The sequence below is a fragment of the Bos indicus x Bos taurus genome, chromosome 25 (genome assembly GCF_003369695.1).
Source record: "Bos indicus x Bos taurus breed Angus x Brahman F1 hybrid chromosome 25, Bos_hybrid_MaternalHap_v2.0, whole genome shotgun sequence".
Lineage (NCBI taxonomy): Eukaryota > Metazoa > Chordata > Mammalia > Artiodactyla > Bovidae > Bos > Bos indicus x Bos taurus.
In genome coordinates, this window is record NC_040100.1 from 1,500,727 (window position 1) to 1,525,635 (window position 24,909).

The window sequence follows — 24,909 nt, forward strand, 5'->3', positions numbered from 1 at the left end:
GCACTGCCCACGGCCCTCTGTCCTGCTTGGCCAGGGCCCCGAGGGCAGAGGACCCCAGCCTGGCATCTCCCTACAGGGGCCTGCATGTGACTCCACCACCAACAGGCGGGGTGGGAACCTCACCTGCTCCCAGGGCCTGAGGCCCTCAGAAGACCCCTGGCTCCTGCCATGCTTTCTGTCGCCGGATGAGGGGGGCCTCCCTGGGAGGAAGGGGACGGTGCTCAGCGCCTGTACACAAGACGCGCTCCTGAGACGGGCGCACAGCCAAGACCGCTCGTCCGCGTGGCCGTCAGTGGCGTGAGGACAGGACCGAGAGCACCCCGGCCCTGGCCAACGACCCATCCCAGGCCTGTGGCCCGAGGCGTCGCACGTCCTCTCCCCTCCCCTGCCGGGACCCGTCAGGCAGGTTGGCCACCCTGCCGAAGAGGTGAAGCTCTTCCTCAGGAGGCCTGAGACGCCCTTGCTCCCGGGGCAGCTGCACTGGATCTCAGAGGGAACCCAAGGGTCCTGAGAGGCGGATGAGGGGCCCCCAGTCCCCCAGACCACCTCCCCTCCGTGCTGGACCACTCCCTGCAGTGCGAGGCCATTTCTAAACCCAGCCCACAGAAGAGCTGGGACGCCTGACTCACCGCCGAGGACCACAGCCAGAGCCACGCTCACAGCCCTGAGAGGCTGACCTTCCTGAGCCACACTCGCAGCCCTGAGAGGCTGACCTTCCTGACTCGCAGCTCCGAGAGGCTGACCTTCCTGAGCCACACTCGCAGCTCTGAGAGGCTGACCTTCCTGAGCCACACTCGCAGCCCTGAGAGGCTGACCTTCCTGAGCCACACTCGCAGCTCTGAGAGGCTGACCTTCCTGAGCCACACTCGCAGCCCTGAGAGGCTGACCTTCCTGAGCCACACTCGCAGCTCCGAGAGGCTGACCTTCCTGAGCCACACTCACAGCTCTGAGAGGCGGACTTTCCTGCTGCTGCTCAAGCAGGGAACTTCGGAAAGCACCTCACAGTTTGGCGGGAGAAAGATGCAGACAAGTTTCCTTTCCTGTAATAGTTCATTCTGTTTCAAATTCAAAGTAAAATAAAGAGGATTGCGTGGAAAAATGTTAAAGCTTTAATTTCGAGTCACTTTTAACGCCCGTTTCATCTGACAGCAACTTTGAAAGCAAAAGGCAATCTTTATCATTTGAGGTTTTTAAACTAAATTGATGTGATTATGTCCAACACAACCAGATGCTTCTAAAAGCAATTTTCAAAGTGACATCAGCCCCCAAAATAAGAAAGCCTTCCTTTGGTTATTAATAAACTATTAACACACAGTCTGCACAGGGGGTGAGGCTGCGGGGGGTGACCATGGCCCACAGGCTGACCTCACAGACCCCTTCCCACCAGCCCGTCAGGGCGAGGGTGAGCGTCCAAGGTCCCTCTTGGTCACCATCCTTTCAGCCGCCCCGAGCCTTCCTCACCGGAGGGGCTGACCTCACACGACGGTCCACCTTCAAGTGACTCTAAGCGGGAACCGCCTAGTTTGACCCCATCCTCCGTGGGCACCTGGTCTGGGGCAGGGAGCATGACTGGGGGGAGTCTGCCAGCAGTGGGGGTCCTAGGAAAGGTTTCCTTGTTCCAAAAAGGAGAGGCCTCTCCTCCTGCCTCTGACTCGACACCCAGGATGTAGGCAGCCACCCTGCATACATGAGAGAAGCCTGCCTGGGCCCCAGAGGAGGGAGGCGGACAGCAGTGGACAGGCCCACGCGTGGTTCAGGAGGAGCAGGCCGGCACGTGGGCGGGCTCCCCTTTCCCGGCACAGAGCTCTACAAAGCCCTGGAATTTCCTCAACAGTGAATGATGTGAGTGTCCCTTCGGCCAGACCCCTGGGCAGCGTGGGGCTGGGGGGGTGGAGGGTGCCAGAGGAACCAACGCTGGGAAGAGAGGCGGGAAGTTCCACCTGCCCCCTCCCCGCCGCCTCCAGGGAGGGGAGTGGGCTGGAGACCCAGGAAGTCACCAACGGCTGAGACTTAACCAAGCAGGAAACTCACAGAAACCCTGAAAAGGGGCCTCCGAGGCGGTGGACACAAGGCGGCGCTGGAAGGGCAGCACGCCCGGAGCGGACAGGGCAGCCCTGCCCCCGCCCCACACAAGCCTGGGGCGTCTCTTCCCGTCCAGCTGATCCGAGCTGCACGCTTCACAACAAACCCGTGATCCAAGACAGAGCGCTTTCCTGAGTTCCAGCCATCACTCCAGCACCTGATCAGAGGCAGGGAGGACCCTGCACTCCCGGCCAGATGGACGCGCAGGCGCACCTTGTAGGACTGAGCCTCACGCCTGGGGCCCGGCTGGCCCGGGAGTCACGGCAGAGTGGAACTGGCCCGGGACACCAGCAGGCGTCTGAGTGAGAGCGGGCACAGGACACACCGCAGGCTGGGCGCGGGAGAGGCCCCGGCCCTGGACCCCCAGGCGCAGGGTGGGGCCTCAGTGCGGCGGGGCAGGACGAGGGACACCGCACATCTGCAGTGCCTGCCCCGCTCTGCGAAGCCAGGGGCACGCTCACCCGCAAGGCCTCTCCAAAGCAAGTTGGTTGTTGGATAAGCGCGGCCGCCAGGCCTACCTGCTGGTGATGGCACTGTTCTTGTCCTTCAGGGCCAGCTCGCGCTGCTGCAGCTCCACAATGAACCTAGACAGGTCCTCTGGCGTCCTGGGGGGACAAGAACACATGAGGTCAGCGGGATGTGCCCGCAGGGGACGGGGCTCTGACCCTAGGGGCCGGCCCAAAGCCAGGCAAGCTGCTGGCGGACCTCAGAGCCGGGCGAGTCAGGGCCTGTGAGGCCCCCGGACAGCGTGTGTGGGCTCACAGCACAGCCAGCCGCCGGCCACGTGGCACTGGGGACGTCACTCGTGCCAGCCCACGCCTGTGAAAACCGAGTCGGTACGTCGCATCACTGCCACGCAGAGGACGTGAAGTGAGGAGGAAGTGCGCCTGCCAGCGGCCCGCAGACAGGGTGCCCGGGCACGCTAGCCTCCTCCCTCCTCTCAGACACCACGCACGCGGACGGCAGCGGGGGAACAGCAGGCGCCACAGGCACGGTGCCTCCCGTGTCGAAACGCCTCCAGGGGGACGATCAGGCCAATGGTCACGGCAGACGCGCTGCTCACCGTCTCCATTTCACAGACGGGGAAAGTGAGACTAAAAGTCCGTGACGGTGGGCTCCAAGGTCGCCCGCTCTCCCAGCACGGAGCCTCAACCTGAGCCCTGTCCTCCAGCTCAGCACCCGGCTCAGGAGAGCGTGCACAGAAGCACCTTCGCCATTCACACGCCCAGCAGGCACAGGAAGGGCGCTCAACACCACTAATCCTCAGAGAGACGCAAATCCAAACCGTGCTCGGGCCCACCTCACGCCGGCAACAACGGCCATTATCAAAGTCTGCTGCTGCTGCTGCTGCGTCGCTTCAGTCATGTCCGACTCTGTGCGACCCCACAGACAGCAGCCCACCAGGCTCCCCCGTCCCTGGGATTCTCCAGGCAAGAACACTGGAGTGGGTTGCCATTTCCTTCTCTAATACATGAAAGTGAAAAGTGAAAGTGAAGTCGCTCAGTCGTGTCCGACTCTGTGCGACCCCAGAGACGGCAGCCCACCAGGCTCCTCCGTCCATGGGATTTTCCAGGCAAGAGTATTGGAGTGGGGTGCCATTGCTATCAAAAAGTCTACAGATAACACATGCTGGAGAGGGTGTGGAGAGAAGGGAACCCTCCACACTGCTGGTGAGAATGTGAACTCGCGCAGCACTGTGGACAACAGTGGGAGGTTTCTCAAAAAACTAAAATAGAGCTGCCATATGATTCTGAAATCCTACTCCTGGGAGTCGGATTAGAGAAAACTCTTAATTTGAAAAGTTACATACACCCCAGTGGGTCACTGTAGCATATTCACAACAGCCAAGACATGGAGACGGTCTACATGTCCATCAGCAGACGAACGGATAAAGAAGATGTGGTGCGTATATACACAAAGGAATATTATTCAGCCATAAACGAGCATGAAAGGCTTCCCTCGTGGCTCAGAGGTAAAGAATCCACCTGCAATGCAAGGACACAGGTTCGATCCCTGGATAGGGAAGATTCCTGGGTTGAAATGGCACCCCACTCCAGTACTCTTGCCTGGAAAATCCCATGGATGGAGGAGCCTGGTGGGCTGCAGTCCATGGGGTCACTAAGAGTCAGACACGACTGAGCGACTTCACTTTCACTTTTTGCTTTCATGTATTAGAGAAGGAAATGGCAACCCACTCCAGTGTTCTTGCCTGGAGAATCCCAGGGACGGGGGAGCCTGGTGGGCTGCCGTCTATGGGGTCGCACAGAGTCAGACACGACTGAAGCAACTTAGCAGCAGCAGCAGCAGCAGAGATTATTATGCTAACTGAAGCAAATGAGACACAGAAAGATGAATACTATACGATTATCACTATATGTGGAATCTAAAAAAAAGGATAGAGGATTCCCTGGTGGTCCAGTGATTTAAGAGTGTGCTTTGAAGTACAAGGGACACCAGTCTGATCCCTGGTCCCAGAGGATCCCCTGCCACGGAGCAACTGGGCTGGTGCCACAACTACTGAGCCAGCGCTCTGAAGCCCGTGAGCCCACGCGCCTGGAGCCTGTGCTTCACAGAGAGAGAAGCCCACTACCTCGACCAACAGCGAGAAGCTCGGCACCACACCCAGAGAGCACCCCCACTCACAGCAACTCGATAAAGCCCACGCACAGCAACAAAGACCCAGTGCAACCGAAAAATAAAAATACATAAACCTTTGAAACACTATAAAAAATGACAGAAACATACTTATTTACAGAAGAGAAAGAGACCCGCAGACATACAAAAAAAACCCACGACGACCAACGGGCGGCGGGGAAAGGGGGTATGCTTGGGGCTAATGGACACGAGACGGGAAAAGAAGGGAAGCAGCTCGGTCATGTCCAGCTCTTTGCGACCCCATGGGCTGCAGCCTGCCAGGATCCTCCATCCATAGAATTTTCCAGGCAAGAATACTGGAGTGGGTTGCCATTTCCTTCTCCAAGGAATCTTCCCAAGCCAGAGATGAAACCCGGGTCTCCGGCACTGCAGGCAGACGCCTTACCCTCCAAGCCCCCAGGGAAGCCAGTCACATCCGACTCTGTGCGACCCCATAGACGGCAGCCCACTAGGCTCCTCTGTCCCTGGGATTCTCCAGGCAAGAACACTGGAGTGGGTTGCCATTTCCTTCTCCAATGCATGAAAGTGAAAAATGAAAGTAATAAATACAAATAAAGCAGATAAACGACAGGACCTACTGTAGAGCAGAGGCGACTGCGTTCAGCGCCTTGTGATAACCTACAACGGGAAAGACCCTGAAAAAGGACAGACACACGTAACTGAGCCCTGTGCTGTACTGTCAGCGCAGTCCTAAAATACCAGCCCTGTAAACTAACTACACATCAGCGTCAAAGAACGGGTTTTTTTTAATGTCTTCAAAGAGGAAGAAAGACGAGAGACAGAGATGGAACATCAAGTGGAGAGCAAAGACTCCTGAGCCCTGCATGGAGCTAACATGGCATTAAAAAAAATGAAAGATGCTCAACACCACTAATTCTTAGAGAAACGCAAAGCAAAACCATCCTCAGGCGCCACGTGGAGGCGAGCACAGGCCCGGGGCTCAGACGCAGGGCTCCACGGGGCGACAGCGCAGTGCGCACAGGCTCCTCTCCCAGCCCCAGAGCCAGCACGGCACCCAGGCCCAGAGCACTCTCTGGCCTCCCCACTCCTGCTGAAGTTGCCCCTGCTGTCCCGCCTGTCCGAGGGCCACTCACAGAAACCTGCTGAGCTGAGCCTCATGTTCAGAGCCCACAGACCCCGAGCCACCAGGCCTGGAGGGGCCTCTCCGCCTCCCGCCAGACTTTCCTCTGCTGCCTGGACACACCAACCCATCCGCTCCCGGAATATCTGTGATGGTTAACCCTGGGCCTGCAGAACGCCTCCCTCAGCCTCCCCAGGCCTCTCTCATCCTCACTGGAGAGGTCTCGGGATAGCTGTCACTTCTTCCGAGAAGCCCCCAAGCCTCTCCTCCCCTCATCACAAGGCTGCTCAGGACCATCTGCCCTGTGACCAGCGGGGCCTCCTGGGTCTGCCATCACTAGGCGTGAAGCCTAAGGCCCCCGGGTGCCGGTAGTGTGTCCTGAAGGCCCAGCGCAGCCCTGGCACGAAGCAGAGCCCACAGCCGCCCCACACAGGCCTCTGTCCTCAGCACCCCCCAGCAGGGAAGGCCAGGCCCTCTTCGTTTCACATCGCCTCATGCAGGCCGTCCCCGGCTGCCAGAAAAACACCCTTTCCTGCACATTTTGTGAGGACACGGCCTTGATGTGTGAGGAACCAAGAGGCATGATGCCAAGATTTCTACCCTTGCTCTGCCCTGAATGCCAGCCAGCTCTGTGGATGAGAAAACACATGAAAAATGCTCACCAGCAGAGACCTGTGAAAACTGAAATCTAAGAGGGGAGGGGTTGAGCCAGCCTTGAACGCCAGATCCCCATTCTTCTCAGAGCTTCCTCATGTCTGCCGACCTCAGAGAGTAAGTAAGCGAACCAAGTAAACCCTTTTAAGCCAAGAGGGTTTTTTTTTTTTTAACATTTTAAAGAGATTGAAGTTATCTTCTATTTTTTATGCTAAGGAATATGCAAACTATTATTAAATCAATGGAAACTATATTCAAAACCGATGAAACTACGCACGTCTACCTTTACAAGGTCACCAGTCCCTCTGGGCCCAAGGGGAAGCGTCTGTCAGACAGACGGCCACACACCCTCTGGGGGCCTCACGAGCTGAGGGGGCGGTATTTTCTCATCACAGGCAAGCTGTGTGCAATGTCCTCCAGGCAGAAACCTGTCTGGAAGCTGGAGGGCAATGGCAGGGCTGGGAGCACAGGACGGCAATTTAGAAACCAGGGTCTTGCCCTGAGGCACAAACTAGCCCCACAAAGCCAGGAACTAGAGTTGACACAGAAAGCTCTCAACCAAGGCCCTCCGTTCTCCTCTGAAGTAAAGATAATTTGAAATGTAACCATTTAATAATGAGGAGAAATTGGGAATGGTCAAATGAAGAGAAAAATGAACTTAACATGCTCTCCTTCAGAAACGCTCTACTCCCGCTGACGGCTCAGGCACCTGCACCCTCCCGGGACACCCGCAGGCTGGGGCCACCTACACGCAGCCATGCCAGCCGGTGGCCGAGGCGCACACTCTCTAGCTGAACCTCGGGGCAGCCATCAGACCCCAAACCCGCTGGAACTTTTGAGCAGCTACTTCAACAAGCCATCAAGGGGACTGGCTCCATATCTGAATAAACTAAGCAGGCAGCTGGCTTTCTTCTACCCCCCACGCCACTCCTCCCTCTCGACCAGCCACGCAAACAAGAGCCCCCCGCAGCAACTCCCCAGGGGGGTGCGGCTCATCCGAGCATGCAGGGAGCTGCTCCCACTGAGAGCGTGCGGCGGGGAGGCTGCGCAGGGCCCAAGGCCAGGGCAGACTCCGCAGGCAGCCTCCAGCCACACCCCAGCCCCAGGCGCAGTGCCATCGCCCAGAGCCAGTGGCCAGCCCCGTCAGGCGAGCCCGCAGGTCACGCACAACGCGTCTTCATGGCCGTCCCAAAGAGCCCAGCACCACAGCCCGCACCGCAGGGACACCCCGTCCCAAAGAGCCCCAGCACCACAGCCCTCACAGCAGGGACACCCCGTTCCAAAGAGCCCCAGCACCACAGCCCGCACCGCAGGGACACCCCGTCCCAAAGAGCCCCAGCACCACAGCCCACACCGCAGGGACACCCTATCCCAAAGAGCCCCAGCACCACAGCCTGCGCCGCAGGGACACCCCTGACAGCATCCAGTGAGGGCCTGGCCCAGCGCTTGCTCTGGCCCCGCTTGTGTTCGCCAAGTCAGGCGTCGGGGGCCGGTTCCACACAGCGCGGGGGCCAAGGGGCGCGTGCCCTCCCCGAGGCCCAGGCCTCTGCCCCTGTGCCCTGACCCGGGTGGAGGGCAAGCAGACACACCCAGTGTCTCGTAATCGCTAGCACCTCCCTCCGTGCTGGCTCTCCAAGCTCTGCAGGGCTGAGCGCGGAGCAGAGAGGAGGAAGACAGCATCTTCTGTGTGGACCACACAGCAGGGAGGAAGGGGAGGGCAGGAGGGGGAGACACTGATTTCTAGGCCTCGGGGAGGACGCGTTCGTTTGTTCAGACCCTAAGGAGCACCCGGCCCGCAGGCAGGGCCTCAGCCAGCACTGCAAGCAGGAGGCGTGCCAAGACCCCACGCTCCCAAAGTGCGCCTGCCCCTCCTCGGGGAGCCAGAGCAGGCCCGCGGGCACGCAGAGAAAGGGCTCAAGTGTAGAGTGTCCACTTCCATATGCACCCTGCCCCTCCTCGGGGAGGCAGAGCAGGCCCGCAGGCACGCAGAGAAAGGGTGCATCTTTCCATATGCACCCAAAACTGCACCTCCACTGCTTATTTCTAAAGAAAGGCACCGATGTGCCCGCATATTTACAGAATATAACCTAGCCAGGTCAGGGCCAAGAGGGGTGGTTGAAATCAAAGGGATCTTAAACTTCACGTGCCTTATTTGAATTTCTTTTGATGAGCATTTATATATTATATGCATAAGTACAAATAAAAACTACAGGAAAAGCCACGCACACGCTCCCCATGCGGCAACGCCACTGGCAACGCCAGCCGGGCAGGCAGAGGCGCTGACGGGAGATGGGGCTCCCCCGGGGAGGCTCAGCACAGCAGAGCCCAGGCGCCCGGGGACACAGCAAAGGGCCACCTGGGGACGCTGCCACCATCTGCCCATCAGGAGCGCCAAGTGGGCCAGAGGGAGGTTCCTGAAGGGCTATTGAATCAAGAAGGATTATTAAACCACTGCAGCCTTCACCACACATCAAATCAAAGGCCAGAGGCCAAAGTGCCCCCCACTGGCAGGAGGAATGTTGATTTTCCAGAGTCTCCTGACCTGGAGTACTCGGAGCTGCTCCCCGAGGGTGCCCTGGGGACTGGCTATGTGCCTGTGACCAGCAGGAGTTGGGCCAAGTGCCATCGCAGCCCAAAACAGCACAGGCGCACGCAGCAGGAAGAGCCAACCACCCCCAAACTTCCGCTTCAAAAGCTAGAAGTGGAGGCCTTCAGAGGGCCCTGGGATCCGCCGACTCAGAGATGACAGGAGCGCGACAGTCCCAACTGCAGCCCAAGCTGTGGCATCTGCTGTTTAAACTCTGGGTTCAGCTGCAAAGCCTTTTAACTCTAACTGGTGGGCTTTGAAGGGGGAAAGTCTCTGTTCAATCTGCAGCTGAGTTTTGGCTCGAGGTCAGCTGCGAGCAGAACAGGAGCCCGGGGAGTGGGGCCCAGTGGTTCATTCTCGAGGCAGAGGCACTCCAGCTCCAGCAGAGCTACTCTGAGGCTCCTGACAGCAGATGCCAGCACTCTTGCTGAAGCTCACAGAGCTGTTTCAACGGGCCTGAAAGACACGAGATCCAGAGGACTCCCATTTCTAAAATGAATCAAACAGCGACAACCAGAAAACTAATTAACAAGCAAGAAACCTCAAGCTCTCTTCCATGGTGTTATTTTCCAGAAGAGAAGCCCGCAGGACACAGAGCCACAGCCCAAAGAGTGGGTCAGAGGGCCCTGTCAGAGAGGGGCACACGCAGGTGGGGTGGACTCTCTCCCAGACAGGCTTCTGCAGAAAATACGCACAGGTGGGAACCGGACACATCATGGAGAAAAGCTTGGTGCTAAAGCCCAAATGGAGCAAGGGCATTCATGGCTGCAAAGTCACAGCACGTCCTGGTGAATCAGGGGGTTTTGATAATCTGACCCAGTCATGTAGGGAGAGAGAAGGAAATGGCAACCCACTCCAGTATTCTTGCCTGGAGAATCCCGTGGACAGAGGAGCCTGGTGGGCTGCTGCCCATGGGGTCGCACAGAGTCGGACACGACTGAAGCAACCTGGCGGCAGCAGCATCATGTAGGGAAGCTGGGGAGGATTCATGTCACCGAAGACTGGCAAAGCCTGGCCCACAGCCCGGGATAGGGAGAAGCAGCACTCAGCCCTGAGGCCACGCAGGGTGCTGGATACTCCAGAGAAGGAAGCCTGTGACCACTGACCATCTTGAGGCCACAGGAACCAACCTTTAGGGGAAGAAGGCCATCGGTCTCTCAGCACCAAGCCCGGGGCCAGGCCACGCCATCCTGGCCACATGGTGGACGGCGGCCATCAGACTGCTCCTCAAGCTGCTGTGTCCCAGATGGACGGAGAGCAAGTCAGTCTTTCCCCGAGAGGTGACCCAGAATAGACGTGGGCTCAGGCACACACCCAAAGGGCACACGTCTGAAGGCCCGCGTGGGGCACCCAGCACAGGGGACCCTCATCAAGCCGCAGCCCACCCCTGTGACCAACGGCGGTTTTCACACGAGACCAGGTCCTCTGCCCAGCAGCCAACCTGCCTGCCTGCTGGGACGAGAGGCCTGGGCTGCTCCAGGTCACCGCACATCTACAGGCCTTCCCGACTCCCAGGACCACGCTGGTCCTGTCTCCCCAGTCACAGGGAGGTCTACAAGACCAACCACTGTACTCAGAGCCCCCGAAGCCCATGTCCCGTGGGCCCTCACCCTGAGCCACTCTCTCAGCCCCAGGCCTCATCCGCTGACGGCACTCCCACACTCCTGCCAACAGCCCTCAGCCTCGGGCCTTCAATAAACATGAGCTGAAAGAATAAAGAAGGCAATATGGCTCTGCAGAACAGTAACTATCCAACTAAATTCTACCCAAGTTTGAACTCAGAGCACTGGATCAGAAGTTTAGTGTTACAGGTTACATAAATTACAGTCCCTCTGTAAAGTATATTAAAAAGGTCTAATGTATACCAAGCAAATATAATACCTATTTGCAAAATAACTTTTCTAAAACTTAGCATTACAAACTTATACTTTAGAATCAGATATTATACAAAATTTTTCAAAAGAGAAAATAATTATTTCGTGATGAATTAATGCATTAGAAACTAATTATAACCACTTATAATGAAATAATCGTATATCATTTCTAAATGATGTTTAGCTAGGTATAACAATAAGAATAATTTGCATTGTAAGTCTGGCAAAAATATATTAATAAAAAACTTCCCATCTGAAGTAATCAAGCCGGGTCACTGTTCCCAAAAGTTGGCTAAAGCAGGTAATCAATATCCATATCACAAACATTTTAACCTAAGATATTACATGTACACAATCATTCTCCAAGCTGCAAACTTCTTCTTCAAATATGGGTCCACTAAACTGGAGCTTCATGTTATATTTCTGTATAAACTACAAATCATAATTCATGATTTTAGCTGTTTCTTTCAAATAGACACCTGCCATCTTCCTAAATTTTATAACTTTTCTCCTAGTTTTCTATAGTCAATTCACTTTACTCAACAGCTTCTTTTTAGAAATTTTCCTTTGAGACTTTTCAAAACATCCAACTTTGCTTTCACAAAAACACTGCTCTCTTCACATACTTTTCACCAGACTCTTACAGTATTTAATTAAACTGTGTGATTACAATAACATGTGAAACTGGCAGAGAAGCAGGCTCATCTCGGAGAGCCCAGCACCACTCAGGGGGCTGCAACCCCCGGGCATCCTGCCACGATGAACACACAGGGCTGGCTCTGGAGGTGGGAGGAGGGATGGGGTGGGGTTCTTAACCTGAGGGTGGGTCCAGAGGAGGCTGTATCTACTCTTTAAAGACATTTCTGTCTGTGGATAGTGCCCTTCAAAATGTCTTTTTAAAAAAATTAGCCTACGTCCCAAGCATCTGCTGTGCTGCAGCAATCTATCAGGACGTTTCAGAGAACGATGAGGGGTGCTGGCCAGTTTCAGGAGAGGCACCTGGGTGCACAGCTCTTCCAAGAGCTGCCACCCTACTTTCTGAAAGAATCAGACACAGCACAGATGGGAGACCAATGCAAAAAGCAGATTCCACAAACCACCAAAGCACAGAGAGGCAACAGCAAGCAGTTAATACCTCAAATTCTAACTCCATTCACTCCTAGTTATGTGACCTCTGACAATCATTAACCTCTCCAAACTTCAGGTCCCTCTTCGGGAAAATGACTGTAATAATAGTGTCCACCACACGCGGCTGTCATGAGAATACTGCATATAAAGGACTCAACGTGCAAGAGCATTACGCTATTATGAATTATAGGCATTAAAGAACACATAGCCAAAATGATATCTGTGTCCAATTAGAAAGCAAAGTGGCAGTTACTGGTTACCAGTATGAATTCACTAAGAATAAGATTTACATAAATTAACATTTCCACCTCTGATTTGGTTATTGTAGCACAGACTGATGTAGAAACTCGTGACATATTATGAGAACATTTATCTACTCCCGGCCTCATTCCAGAGCAGACATGAGGAGACTCTGAATGTCTCCAGGCACAGCTCCAAAAGCACTGATTAACAGGGAGAGACCAGAGCGCAGAGGGCAGGGCCCTGCTCCAGAGGCACCGGGTCCTGTCCGTGCCCAGCTCCGCTCCTCCCCGGACACAAAACAGGGACGACCTACGGAGCCCCGCAGAGGCCTCCACAGGTGCCTGGGAGGACGGTTGGACCCCTTCGGGGCTCTCGTCTCTGCTGGTGGTGAAGCCCTCCAGGACAAGGCCCAACCCCCGACCCACCCAAAACTTCCCCATCCATCCGAATAGACAGTACCATCAGTCTCCAGGTAATACAAAATGAAGCCAGCACCTGCTCAATGACCATCAGAGTCCATAAAATCGCTCAGGGGCTGGGGAGAAGGGGTGGGGGAGGCGGGGGATGAGAGCCTGGCTGTGCGCCCCACCCCGAGGAGGGAGAGGACAGGGGCCCCTGCAGCCAGCCAGGACCTGCAGACACAGGGCTATGGCGCATGCGGCTGACACGCATGGCGAAGACGAGCCCGTGGCCAGCTCGCGGTCTGTCAGCGGCTAGCTTCTCTGTGGCCGAGAAGGTCCTAGAGCTGGCCCTCCACGACAGCACACGCAGGTCCGGTTTCACCCGGCCGTCCGCTAGCAGCAATAGGCCGAACTGCTTCAGGGAAGTGAATTACACGGCTCCCCAGACACATGTAAATAAAATGAAGAAATTTCAAATTTACAGTTGCTGCCTTCGAATTCTTCCTCCCAGCTCAGGCAGGATTAAAAGGACTTCAAAGCAGCCTGGGTTCCAATTAAGCCAGTGTGACCACCCCAGGGACGCTGGAATATTCCTCTGATTAACAAGAGGCGCTCTTTGAACTGTTTGAGCTAAAAAAAAGCGTTCAGAACCTTTCAAACAAATGCCATAATTTTCTCTCCCTGTTCCCTCACTCTCTGGGAAAGTTTATCTTTTGAATGCTTTAAACATTGAAAAAGAAAGCTGGATAATGGCCCCAAACACAACCTGAGCCACGAGCTCAGAACAGGGCCGTGGGCAACAAGCTCAGGGTGCCGTGGCAGGCCAGCCTGCGTCACCACAGGCACGTCCATGCCACCAAGCTGGGGGAGAGGTCGGCAGAACCGGCCGGTGGGGGCCGAGCGAGGGGCCTTCCACCAGGGCCACAGGTCCACTGTCACAGTCCGTGACGAGGGCGCCGACAGAAAGGGGACCTCGTGGAGCCCCTGGGCGCAGGGCAGAGCTGCTGCCCGTGAGGACCACCAGCACACACAGTGGGCAACACGCTGGAGCCTGCCAAAGAGACGGACACACAGGCGCGTGGCCGGGGTGATACAGGACAGAGCCATGTGAGCCCAGAGTGTGAGGCAGCCCCTCAGGGGCGGGGGCACCCGAGGACTCGAGGCAGAAGCTGCACAAGGAGACATGCGGCTGTCCCAGCCCCGGTGCCAGACCGCCTGTGGGCGCACGAGCCGAGGGGAAACCAAGCCCATCTCCCCCGGCCCCGGTGCCAGACTGCCTGTGGGCCCATGGACCGAGGGGAAACCAAGTCCGGCCCCCCAGCCCACACTGGGCCTCCAGAGATGTGCGGTCCCTGATACTGATACACCTACTGCACACACGTCAATGGTTGGGTCAAACCTATTGGGACCATCCATGTTTTATGATCAAGAATAAGCTTTGAGATTGTTATAATCAAGAAGAAGGAGAGTGGAAACCTTGAATGGGCAGAAAAAGACGACCTGGTGTCCATCCAGCTACCTATGAAGTATATCTGTCTCCTAATCTTTGAGCTATTTTACAAGTTAGTGAGTAGAAAAAAGGGGTTTCCAGGTGGCTCAGAGGTAAAGAATCCACCTGCCAATGAAGGAGATGTGGGTTCAATCCCTGGGTCGGGAAGAACCTCGGGAAGAGAAAATGGCCACCTACCCCAGTATTCTTGCCTGGAGAATCCCATGGACAGAGGAGCCTGGCGGGATACAGTCCGTGGGGCTGCAGAGAGTTGGACATGACTGAGCACACGAGCACAAGTAGAAGAAAACTAACAGATGCAAAGAGCCCTGTTCTTTGCCTGGTACAGGCTGGGGACACCGAGGCTCACTGCCCGGTGGAGGCTGACAGCTCCCCCTCGCTGGCATGTCAAACTGATTCAGGGGTCCCTCTCTGATGACAAACACGTGGTACTTTAAACCTCCTCTGGACCAGCTACTAGTCCTTCATTAATTCCTGAGTTAAATAAAATAGGTAACACCTCCAGAAACCAACAAGACTACTACATTTAAAGCTAGACTATTGCTGTGAAAATGAAAGAGGCATACACACCATGAAGTGAAAAGTCATGAAGACGTCGATCCTCTCCAAACTGACCTATAAATTCAATGCAAAAATCAATACACATCACAACAGGGCTTTTTTGGCAGATATTGATGACCTATTTATAAAACGTATATAGAAAAGCAAGAGAACCTCTAAGAGCTTAATGTTAACAAAGGAAAAACTCAGACGACCCGCAGCACCTTAAGACTTAGTACAACACACAGCGATCGAGAAAGCACAGGACTGGCATGAAGACAGTCACGTATCAACAGAAGAAAACCTAATCCAGAAACAGCGGCCACAAATACAGCAAACTTACCTGACAGAAACAAAGCAGCTCCGAGACAGAGGGGCCACTTTACCAAATAACCACTGAAACTCGACAGACGCGGGGAGGGAGCCTCGACTCCAGCCTCAGGCGCCACGTGGCACGAACCACACGCCAGCACATAAAGAATCAAAACAAAGAGATTCTAGAAGAAAACATAAGAAAGCTCATCTCCAACCACGGAATGTGAGAAGACTCCTTAAAGCACAAAAACCGCTAACCATAAAAGACAAAAACTGATAAATGGGTTTCATCAAAGTTGAGCAGCACTGCTGAGGCTTAACGGCTACGGTTAACTTATTACCGATAATTTCCTACTGTGAAAGGTCTGGTGAGGCTCTGTGATAAGAATAATGGGACTGAAGCGGAGACCGTGTTGTTTCTGTGGCACCCAAAACAAAGACATAAAGGCGATCGAAACCCTGGACCACAGCCTCCCTGCAGGTCACCACTGTCATGAGACTGCTCACAGCCGGGGCGGAGGCTCCCCACCCTGACCCTGACTCCACAGCTCTGCCGACGTCTCCAGTAACCGTGTCCCCCAGCCCCCAAGCCGTGAAGCCACGCCACCTGAGCCCCCGGATGTGAAGCCACGCCACCTGAGCCCCCGGACTTGAAGCCACACCACCTGAGCCCCCGGACGTGAAGCCACGCCACCTGCACCAGGTCCTTCTTCCTCCCCAGTCCGGAGGTCTGGGGGAGAGACCACATCACTCCCACTGGAATAACCACAATTTCTTTTTAAACAGCTCAAATTTGGTGAAGTTATGATGCAACAGGAACTCCCATACGATGTGGGCAGGCAAGTAAAATCATACAGCCATGCTGGAAGGCACCTGGTGTACTAATGTGCTCTCGGGAACTGACCCAAGAGAAGTAACAGCACAGTATGCACAGACCTGGCCATAGTGTCATAGCAGCTTCACGCACAGCAGCCAACAGCTGCAAACAATCTGAATGTCCACAGAGGGATGGACACATGAACTGCGAGACGGTCACACAATGGACCACTTCCAACACTGAAACAGAATCTCAGATGTCAGATGTCAGACGGCGGCGGGGCGGGGGGACGGGGTGAAGGAGGGCGTGCCAGAGGGGCTCGCTCCGAGCCTTACTCGAGGGACCAGGCCCCCAGCCTCTGCTGGCTTAGCCTCATCTCAGCCCCGGGAGCCCCAGGCGGAACAAGACAGCAATTAAGCAATACACACACTCGCCGTTCCATGTGTTTACAACTGAAGAACAGAAAAAAACAATCTACAGGAGCCGAGAACAGTGGCTGTCCCTGGGGTAGGCATCGACGGGAAGAGACAGAGGAAAATTTCTGAGCCTATGGAAACTTCGTAAACTTCACTGAGGTGCTGACTGACAGGTGACACAATTTCAAAACTTAAGGTCAATCCTTTCACTGTATTATTATCCTCAATTAAACATTTTTAAAGGAATTGAAAAAAAATTTCCTTTTTTAAGGCCTCACTGAATGCCACTGTCAAGGGACGTGAACGAGATGTAGCAATACACAGGTATTCTCTGAAGTAATCAGCTTTTAGATTTCTGGGAAGCAGAGACCACCTTTAATCCTAGGAAGCTGGTGGGACTGGGAGGGACTCCTGTCCTAACCTGGATAAAGGCAAGAATGTGTCCGCCCACCATTGGCAGGGATCTCCGCTACCACGAGGCCTCTACTCTCTCAGCGAGCCCACGGCCAGGGGGCAGCACTTGGGAGAGCCAGGTCCCAGGTGGAAAGAGGAGCCAAGAGCCTGGAAGACCAGGGCAGCAAGGATGAGTCGGAGAAGGCAGCACTGTCGTCTAAAATCGTCTATCCTGGGCTTCCCTCGTAGCTCAGTGGTAGAGAGTCCCGCCAGCCGATGCAGGAGATGTGGGCTCAATTCCTCATCTAGGAAGATCCCACATGCCACGGAGCCACCGGGTCTGTGCAGCACAACTGCTGAGCCCGTGCTCTGGAGCCCGTGAGCAGTGCCTTCTGAGCCCACGTGCTCCAACTACTGACGTCCAAGATCCCTAGAGCCCAGGCTCTGTAACAAGAGAAGCCCCACAGTGAGAGGCCTGTGCTCTGCACCCAGAGGGCGTGCCCCGCTCACCACAGCTAGAGAAAAGCCCACGCAGCAACAAACAGCCAGCACAGATAAAAACAAATGCTAGTTTTCTAATAATTTTTAAAAAATAAACAAAATAGTCTATACTGAATAGCACCATGATTTAAGATCCACTTTTTAGGGGGGAAAAATATTTTATGTGAAAACAGTGACTGACAAATAGCAATCACTCCAACGCGGGCGTCTGGTAGCATCTTCTCAGAATGAGCTGATTAAGTTTCTCACTTCAAAGAAAACAGCTAGAATCCACGCGGTCCCTTTCAGACCCCAACCACACTTTCGCAGAGACAGAAAAATCCACCGTAAAATTCATATACAATCTCAAGGATCCAGAATAGCCAAAACAATCTTGAAAATTAAAAAAAAAAAAAAAAAAAGATCAAGTCGGAGACTCATATTTGCTGATTTCAAAACTTATCACAAAGCCACAGGGATAGAAACAGAGTGGTCCTGCCTGGCATGAAGCAGTGGACAGAGCAGAAAACCCAGAAACAAACCCAGCACACACAGTCAAACGACTGTTAAATGAGGGAAAGGGTGGTTTTCAACAAATGCCAGGAAAACTGAGATGAAATCTGGACCCTTACCTAAGACCACATACAAAAATAAACTCAAAACAGACCAAGGAGCTAAAACCACAGAGCTCGTAGAAGACAACACGGGGAAACCTTCCCGACGCTCGATTAGGCAGTGGTTTCTTGGCTATGACACCAAGAACACAGACGACAAATGAACAGACAGACGAGCTGGGCTTCGATCAATATTAAAAATTCTGTGCAAAGAACACTGTAGAGGGAGTGAAAAGGCAACCCACAGAGAACATCACACCTGGTAAGGGCCGAGTTAATACCCAGAATATATCAAGAATCCTCACAAAGCAACATCAAGAAAACAACGCAATTAAAAAACTAGCTTAGGATGTGAATAGACATTTCTCCAAAGACAGACAGACACACGGCCAAGAAGCCCGTGAGAAGACACTGACCATCGTTAGGAAACGGAGACCAGAACCAAAGTGGGGAACAAGTTCACGTCCGTGGAAATGTCTATTATCAAAACATAACACGAAAAAGAAGAAACTGCTGGCAAGAAATTGGAGCCCCTGTGTGCTGCTGAAGAATGTAAAATGGTACAGGGAGGGAGGAGGGAGAGGAGGGAGCTCACCCTGAAAACAACAGTTAACAGGACAGTCTACACCTATTAAAGGAACTACGTTTGTAGTAAAACCCTTGCTACAAAGAGAAGTACAGGTCCAGAGATGGCTCCACTGGCAAATCCCATCAAACACTTAGGAAATAATGCCTGTTATATATGAACGCTTCTAAGAAAACAGGAAATCCTTACCAACTCATCTCATGAAGCCAAAATGACCCTGATGCCAAAACCAGATAAAGATATTACAAGAAAACTATAAAGCAATACTCCTCAAGAACAGAAAAGCAAAAAAACTTAATGAAATACTAGCACATCAAAAGAATAATATACCACGATCAAGGAGGGGGATTTTATCCCTGGAATGCAAGGTTGGTTAAGTACTGCAAAAAGTCAATTGATATACTAACTACATTAACAGAACACTGAATAAAAACCTCATCACCATCCCAACAGATGCATAAAAAGCATCTGATAATATTCAAAACTCATTCATAATTTTAAAACAAGAACTCTCAACAAAGAATAAAATAAAACATCCTTACCCTGAGCAGCAGCATCCCAAGAACCTAAAACCAACATCACACTTGATGAGCAAGAACCGAAGGCTTTCCCTCAAAGATCGGCTGCCAGGCACGGCTCCAGCCTCATCACTTTTATTTAAAACTGCACTGGAGCAGTCCGCGAGTGCAGTGGGGCAGGAAAGAAGACATGCAAGATGACTGAGTGAGTGAATGCGATGGAGCAGAAGGAAAGGGAAGCCCTGTGCCGCCAGCCACCCCTCGAGAGGCGGAGTGTGGGGGTCCAGGCCTCGGCCAGGGCCTCTGCAGTGGCTGTCAAGGTCCGATAACCCTCCCTGGGGAAACAGCCCAGAGACTGAATCAGGGGCCACAGTAAGACTCTCCCAAGCTTCGGAGTGCACACATTAAACACTTTCATTCAGAATTTTAGGTTAAAACGTTTGTAAAATTGCTTTCTATAAACACATGAATTTTTCTATGCCATCACAACTAAAATTGCTCTTTTTAACCATTAGTAAATCCCTTTCTACCTCGGTCCTCCAAATAAACCTGCGGTGGAAGGCAGCTTCTGACGTGGCTCCCCAGGCCCGCACCTCCTAGAATTCTCCCTCTGCAGCCCTCTCCCCCAGCGTGGGCTGGACTGGCGGACTTGCCTATGGGGAATGAACGTGGCGTAGGTGGGGCAGCTCCTCTGTGGCCAGGGCGCGAAGCACAGCTGCCCGTTCCACCCCGATCAGGCCAGGCCAGCAGCCACACCGTCCTGCTGAAGGACGCTCTGTGGAGGGCCTCAGGCCAACAGCCACCAGGCCCTGAGTCCTGCCCACGTGCAAGCGAGTGAGGAAGCGGAGCCCTGCACTGGAGCCCTGAGGTACGTGTGGCCTCGTGAGAGATCCAGAGTCCCACCCAGATTCATGACCCACAGAGACCCGAGACGCCAAGGTCTCGGGGCAGAGTCTGTGCACGGCAACAGGTCACTAACACATCTCCATCACCTCCCATCTCCTCCAAGACCCCAGGAGGTGGGCAGAATCAGCTCCATCCTGCAGATGAGGAGCTCAGCAAAGGAAGCAACTTCCCCAGAGACAGCCTGTAATCTGTCTCCTCCACACAGACTGCCACCCTCTCCATGACGACCTGAAGCAGTTTCTAAGAGGTCAAGTTGAGAACAGAGCAGCGAATGTGATCCTGGTGTTTATCAGGCTCCCCCACAGCCCCAGACAGAAACCCTTTAATCCCCAGCCCATCACCAAGACCGAGTGCACAGCCCCAAACCTCTGCTCCTAATGGATCCATTCATAAAGCGCCTACAAGACAAGCTCCCACTAGGAACCAGAGTGAAAAATGAAACAAATGTTCTTTAAAAAGCCTGGACCTTCCCCTACCCCTCCCTGTCCTGTCCAGCCTGGGCCTCCTGCTCAACTCGGAATCAGTGAGACACGTGCCCTCCGACCCCCGGGGCTTGACTGTAATTCAGACACAGAGACAAGACTGAAGACTGCTCCCAGAGGCCCCAGCGTGCGGGGGAGCCTGCGGACAGGAGGGCCCAGGACACACACGGGCCAGAGAGGCGAGCGTGGCGAGGAAGGGGGCTGCGGGAGGCTGGCAGACGGGGTGGCTGAGACGCAGGCCACCCGTGCTCCCTAACCAAGCGGCACACGCGTCATCTTCAAATGCGGCTCCCTGGGCCCAGGTGGTGCTTTTAAAGATCCACGTTCTCAGTTTCTCTTAAAGACCTGGACACACACCCTTGCAGGGTGGTCGTCAGCTGGGGTGCAGCAGCACTGACCCAGCAGCAGCTCAGTCAGCCTGGCTCACGCCCTCCGCCCCGGCACAGGACCGCTCGCGCAATCACCTTCCTGGTACCCACGAAGCACGGACCGCTGACGGAAGCAGAACAGAGGCAAGGGCAGGACCACGGGGAAGTGCGAGTGACGGCCTCCCTCGTGGACGGAGCACCTGAGATCAGGACGGCTGGGGGTCTGCCAGCCACACAGTCGCTACAAAGTCCACAGAGGCGGTGTGGCTCCAGACGTGGCACAGGAAATGGTGCCCCCGGAAGGCGGTGTCTCTCCAAGGATGAGGAGCGGCCCTCTGGAGACCCCGTGCCCACTTCCAGGTGGCCACAGAGAGCAAGTTTATTCTCACTTTTATTAATAACAGCCCTGTAACACAGAGTTAGGATGAAGGCAGCTTATTAATTATAAATCCATATTTGGGGCTGAAAGGGGGACCCCCACTGAGACTACAATCATTATCCCCTCCTCCCACACTCTTCCTCCAAGATAAGAGCTTTGAATTCAGGAGCCGCAGAAAGGCTATCAACTATGAAACTGGTAGATTAGCGAAGGGCGGAATGAAAACGAGACTGAGTGCACAGTCATTGGGAACTGATTCTCCAAGGAATAAAGCTGAAAACAAATCCCTCCTGAGAACTGGGGAAAGAAAGGTAGCTTTTCCCCCCACCTGCCTCCGCTCCGACACTAACGTCATGCCCCAAGGAAACGACAGAAAGGATGTCATTAATAAATTTATTTCAACTTTCTTTTCAATGGTGCTGAGAAGTATATGCAAATCCATCCATAATTAGGTTTAAAAATTCCATTTCATGGAATAATCAGACTTCAAAAAACTCAATTTTAGTTTTAATCAGATTTTAACAAGGATATTAAGTCCATTTCGTTTAGAAAAAGGAAAACTGTGAATTTAACACAAAATGTATTCAAGCTTAGCCCTGGGAGATAATTAAATAAAATTAATTTGGCAAGGGTTGTCAGTAAATGGAAGTACTTGGAGCCGTGTTCATGCTCTTGATGGAAACAAAAGCAACTCCTTCCTGTCCTGACAGACAGAGGGAGCGGCGGCCTGCTCCACGGTCAGGGTCCGGGCCCAGGAGGCCTAGGAAGGCGGGGACGTGAGAGCCCTGGATGCCACTGCAGGCCCTGAGTCTGTCCTTTCCCTCCCGAAGCTGGACCCCAGGTCCGACCCAGCACGCTCACCCGCCCAGCCACCGAGGAGCGAGACAAGGGAAGCCCAGTCCGAGTCTGACAGGAGGGCTTCCCCACCCCAGGCCAGGCAAGGCCAAGCCCCCTCAGCCCCCAAAACTAGGCAACACTGAGCTCAGTGCCAGAGCAGGGATGGCGCTTAGCGGTCTCGGTGACCTCTTCAGTTGGGCATCTGCCCCAGCCAACTGCTCAACAAGAGTCTGCTGGGAACTCGGCTACCAGGAGGAGGGAATACAGAAAGGAGGCCCTGGGAGTGAACTGCTCCAGAGCTCCGACTGGAGGAGCCCTGTCCTGCAGGCATCTCCCACCCTGAGCGGGAGCTCGGGCCCAGCGCCAGGGGCCGGCAGGGCAGGTGCTGCCCCCGTGACGCAGGCGCCCGAACCTGCAACAGGCCCACTTCCAGTAGCCGCCCCAAACAAGGTCACGTCCGTGGCCAGACTCTCCCAAACCAGAAAAGAGGAAAGAAAATTATCCCATGCCCCTGCATGAGCAGAAAGCCACGTGGAAAACAAGCTGCAGAGAAAGCAGGAGCAGGGCTCTGAGCCGGTTCTTTAAACCAAATGGCTCGGACTGGACCTTACAGCAGGGCTCAGCACACTGTCCCCACTCCAGTCCTCTTGCCTAGAAAACCCCATGGACGGAGGAGCCTGGTGGGCTGTAGTCCACAGGGTCGCTAGAGTCGGACAGGACTGAGTGACTTCATTTTCACTTTTCACTTTCATGCATCAGAGAAGGCAATGGCACCCCACTCCAGTACTCTTGCCTGGAAAATCCCATGGACGGAGGAGCCTGGTAGGCTGCAGTCCATGGAGTCGCTGGGAGTCGGACACGACTGAGCGACTTCACTTTCACTTTTCACTTTCATGCATTGGAGAAGGAAATGGCAAGCCACTCCAGTGTTCTTGCCTGGAGAATCCCAGGGACGGGGAAGCCTGGTGGGCTGCCGTCTGTGGGGTCACACAGGGTCAGATGACTGAAGCGATTCAGCAGTAGCAGCAGCAGCAGCACACTGTGGCCTTCAGGTCAGACCCCACCGCCATCTCTTTTAAACAAGAAAGCTCTCCTAGAACGTGGCCCACCCACTCACTCACAGCACGTGGCAGCTTCCTGCCGGATAACCGACAGCTCTGTTTTGTCCTGGACCACCCTAGTTCAAGCATGAAGAATCCCACATCCCAGGCCAAATGGGAGGGCTGGCCACCCTACCCTGTGTCACAGAGACAGAGCTAAACACACCACAGAGACTTCATGGACCACAAAGCCTTACATGGTTACTACCTGGCCCTTTACAGAGAAAAAAAAATTGCCAGCACTGCTATAAATCCACCATCACAGGTACTGACTGTACAAATGTGAAAACCCTAGTCGACTACCCGGATAAGACTAGACAAACTACATCCTCTGCTACCAAGTCTGCATTTGAAGGCTCACGCTTTGATAACTTGGTAGTGACCCCTAGGGGACATCCTGGGCGCTGCAACCAAGCTCTAGTAAACACTAAAAACGCCCCAACTGAGGGGAACGCCAGCAGCCGCTTCCAGTGACCCTCTTCCCAACTAAGTCCAGCAGGAAAAGCCTAATCCTCCCACGGGCAGACCTGGAGAGACTGTGGCTCTCGTTCCAGACGGCGAGAGTGAAGCCAGTGCTGCGAGAGCGAGTCGCGTGGACCCTTGGTTTCCCGGTGGACGAGCTCTATTCACACTGTGGTGGGGTCTACCGAGTGAGCATCACATGTAAACCCACAGTGTACCTGCCTCCATGAAAACACAATGTTGTTGGATAAATGGCACCAAAAGGCTCGCTTGACACAGCGTTTCCACAAACCTTCAATTTGTAAAAATGCAATATCTGCAACGCACGATACAATGAGGTGTGCCTGTGCAAGGGGAAGAAAACGCGCTCTCACGACAGCAGCCTACTCCAAACCCAACACGTAGCTTGCCCAGCCCAAACGAGCGTGATGTAGGAGGCGCCTCGTACACAGAACAGCAAGCGAAAGTGGGAGACGGAACGCTGTCTGAATGTCATCCACACAGACCCACAAACTGTCAAGAAGCAAACCATAGCACTCTGAAGAGATCACATGAGGGAGAAGCCTTCCGGCCTTGCTGTGGGAGGGCTGTCTGGTTCCACGAAACCGAAGAGTCGTTTGTGCGTAATGAAAACGGCCGCCCCTCTACCTCAGCCACCTTCGTGAGCAAGACAGGACTGTGCTGCGGCCTCAGAACTTAACCGTTCCCCTCCCAAGCGACCACCGTCTTCCTTCACCCCGCACCCCAGAGGGGTCAGCCTGAACAAAGGCATAAGTCAGTCACCGCCACCCCCACCGCAGCTCTCAGGCTGGCGGGACCTCCGAGCCCAAGTGCACTGGGAGCCGCCAGGTCTGAAAGGGCTGCTATCAGCCATGGGCTCCCTGCCCACTGTGGGCTGAGCGCTGCCTGGGCCAAATGGGTGGGCAGCTCCCCAGCAGAAGTCTGAGCTCCAGCAGCAGGCGGACAGGCTCACAAAGGCACAGGCTCCAGCTGCAGGCACCATGTGGCCAGCCAGATGGGTCGAGGTCACGCAGAGCAGAGCACCCCCACCAGACCAGGCCCAGCCAAGCGGCCCCACAAAGGCGCCGCAGACGCTGCACGACCCGGCCAGCGAGCCCTCCTGTCGTCCGGCCCCTCCTCTGCCGAGCGGAGGGTCGGCAGCCGCCTCGTCCACGGCGCCGGGCGCCGGGCGAGCCGGACCCGCGTGCACGGGAGTGAACAGCCCCCAGCAGCTCTCCTCGGATGAGCCGCTGGCAGCACGGGTGAGGCCCCGCTCTAAAGACCCCTTCAGAGCAGAGACTACCCTCAAACAGACAAGCTTCGGGGCCTCCAGTCAGCCTCCAACTTCCAGACCAGAGAAAGCGTCTGACCTCCCACCCACCAGTATCGTTCAAGTGCAGCAAAGCCACAGCTGAGGCTCGTCTCCAGCTCGGCTGAACGCTCCCTGAAAATGCTGCTGTCTCTGCGTCCTCTACACAGAC

The 24,909-nt window shown here is 54.5% G+C and overlaps 1 protein-coding gene across 3 annotated transcripts in view; it reads right to left on the reverse strand.

The window, feature by feature from the left end:
- The window catches only part of MAD1L1 (mitotic arrest deficient 1 like 1), a 245,331-nt gene that overhangs the window by 184,429 nt on the left and 35,993 nt on the right, over positions 1–24,909 (reverse strand). For all 3 annotated transcript variants that reach the window (XM_027527258.1, XM_027527259.1, XM_027527257.1), the window contains one exon: positions 2,601–2,687. In XM_027527258.1, coding sequence (XP_027383059.1) covers positions 2,601–2,687 — 87 coding nt within the window. The remainder of the gene's footprint in view (positions 1–2,600; positions 2,688–24,909) is intronic.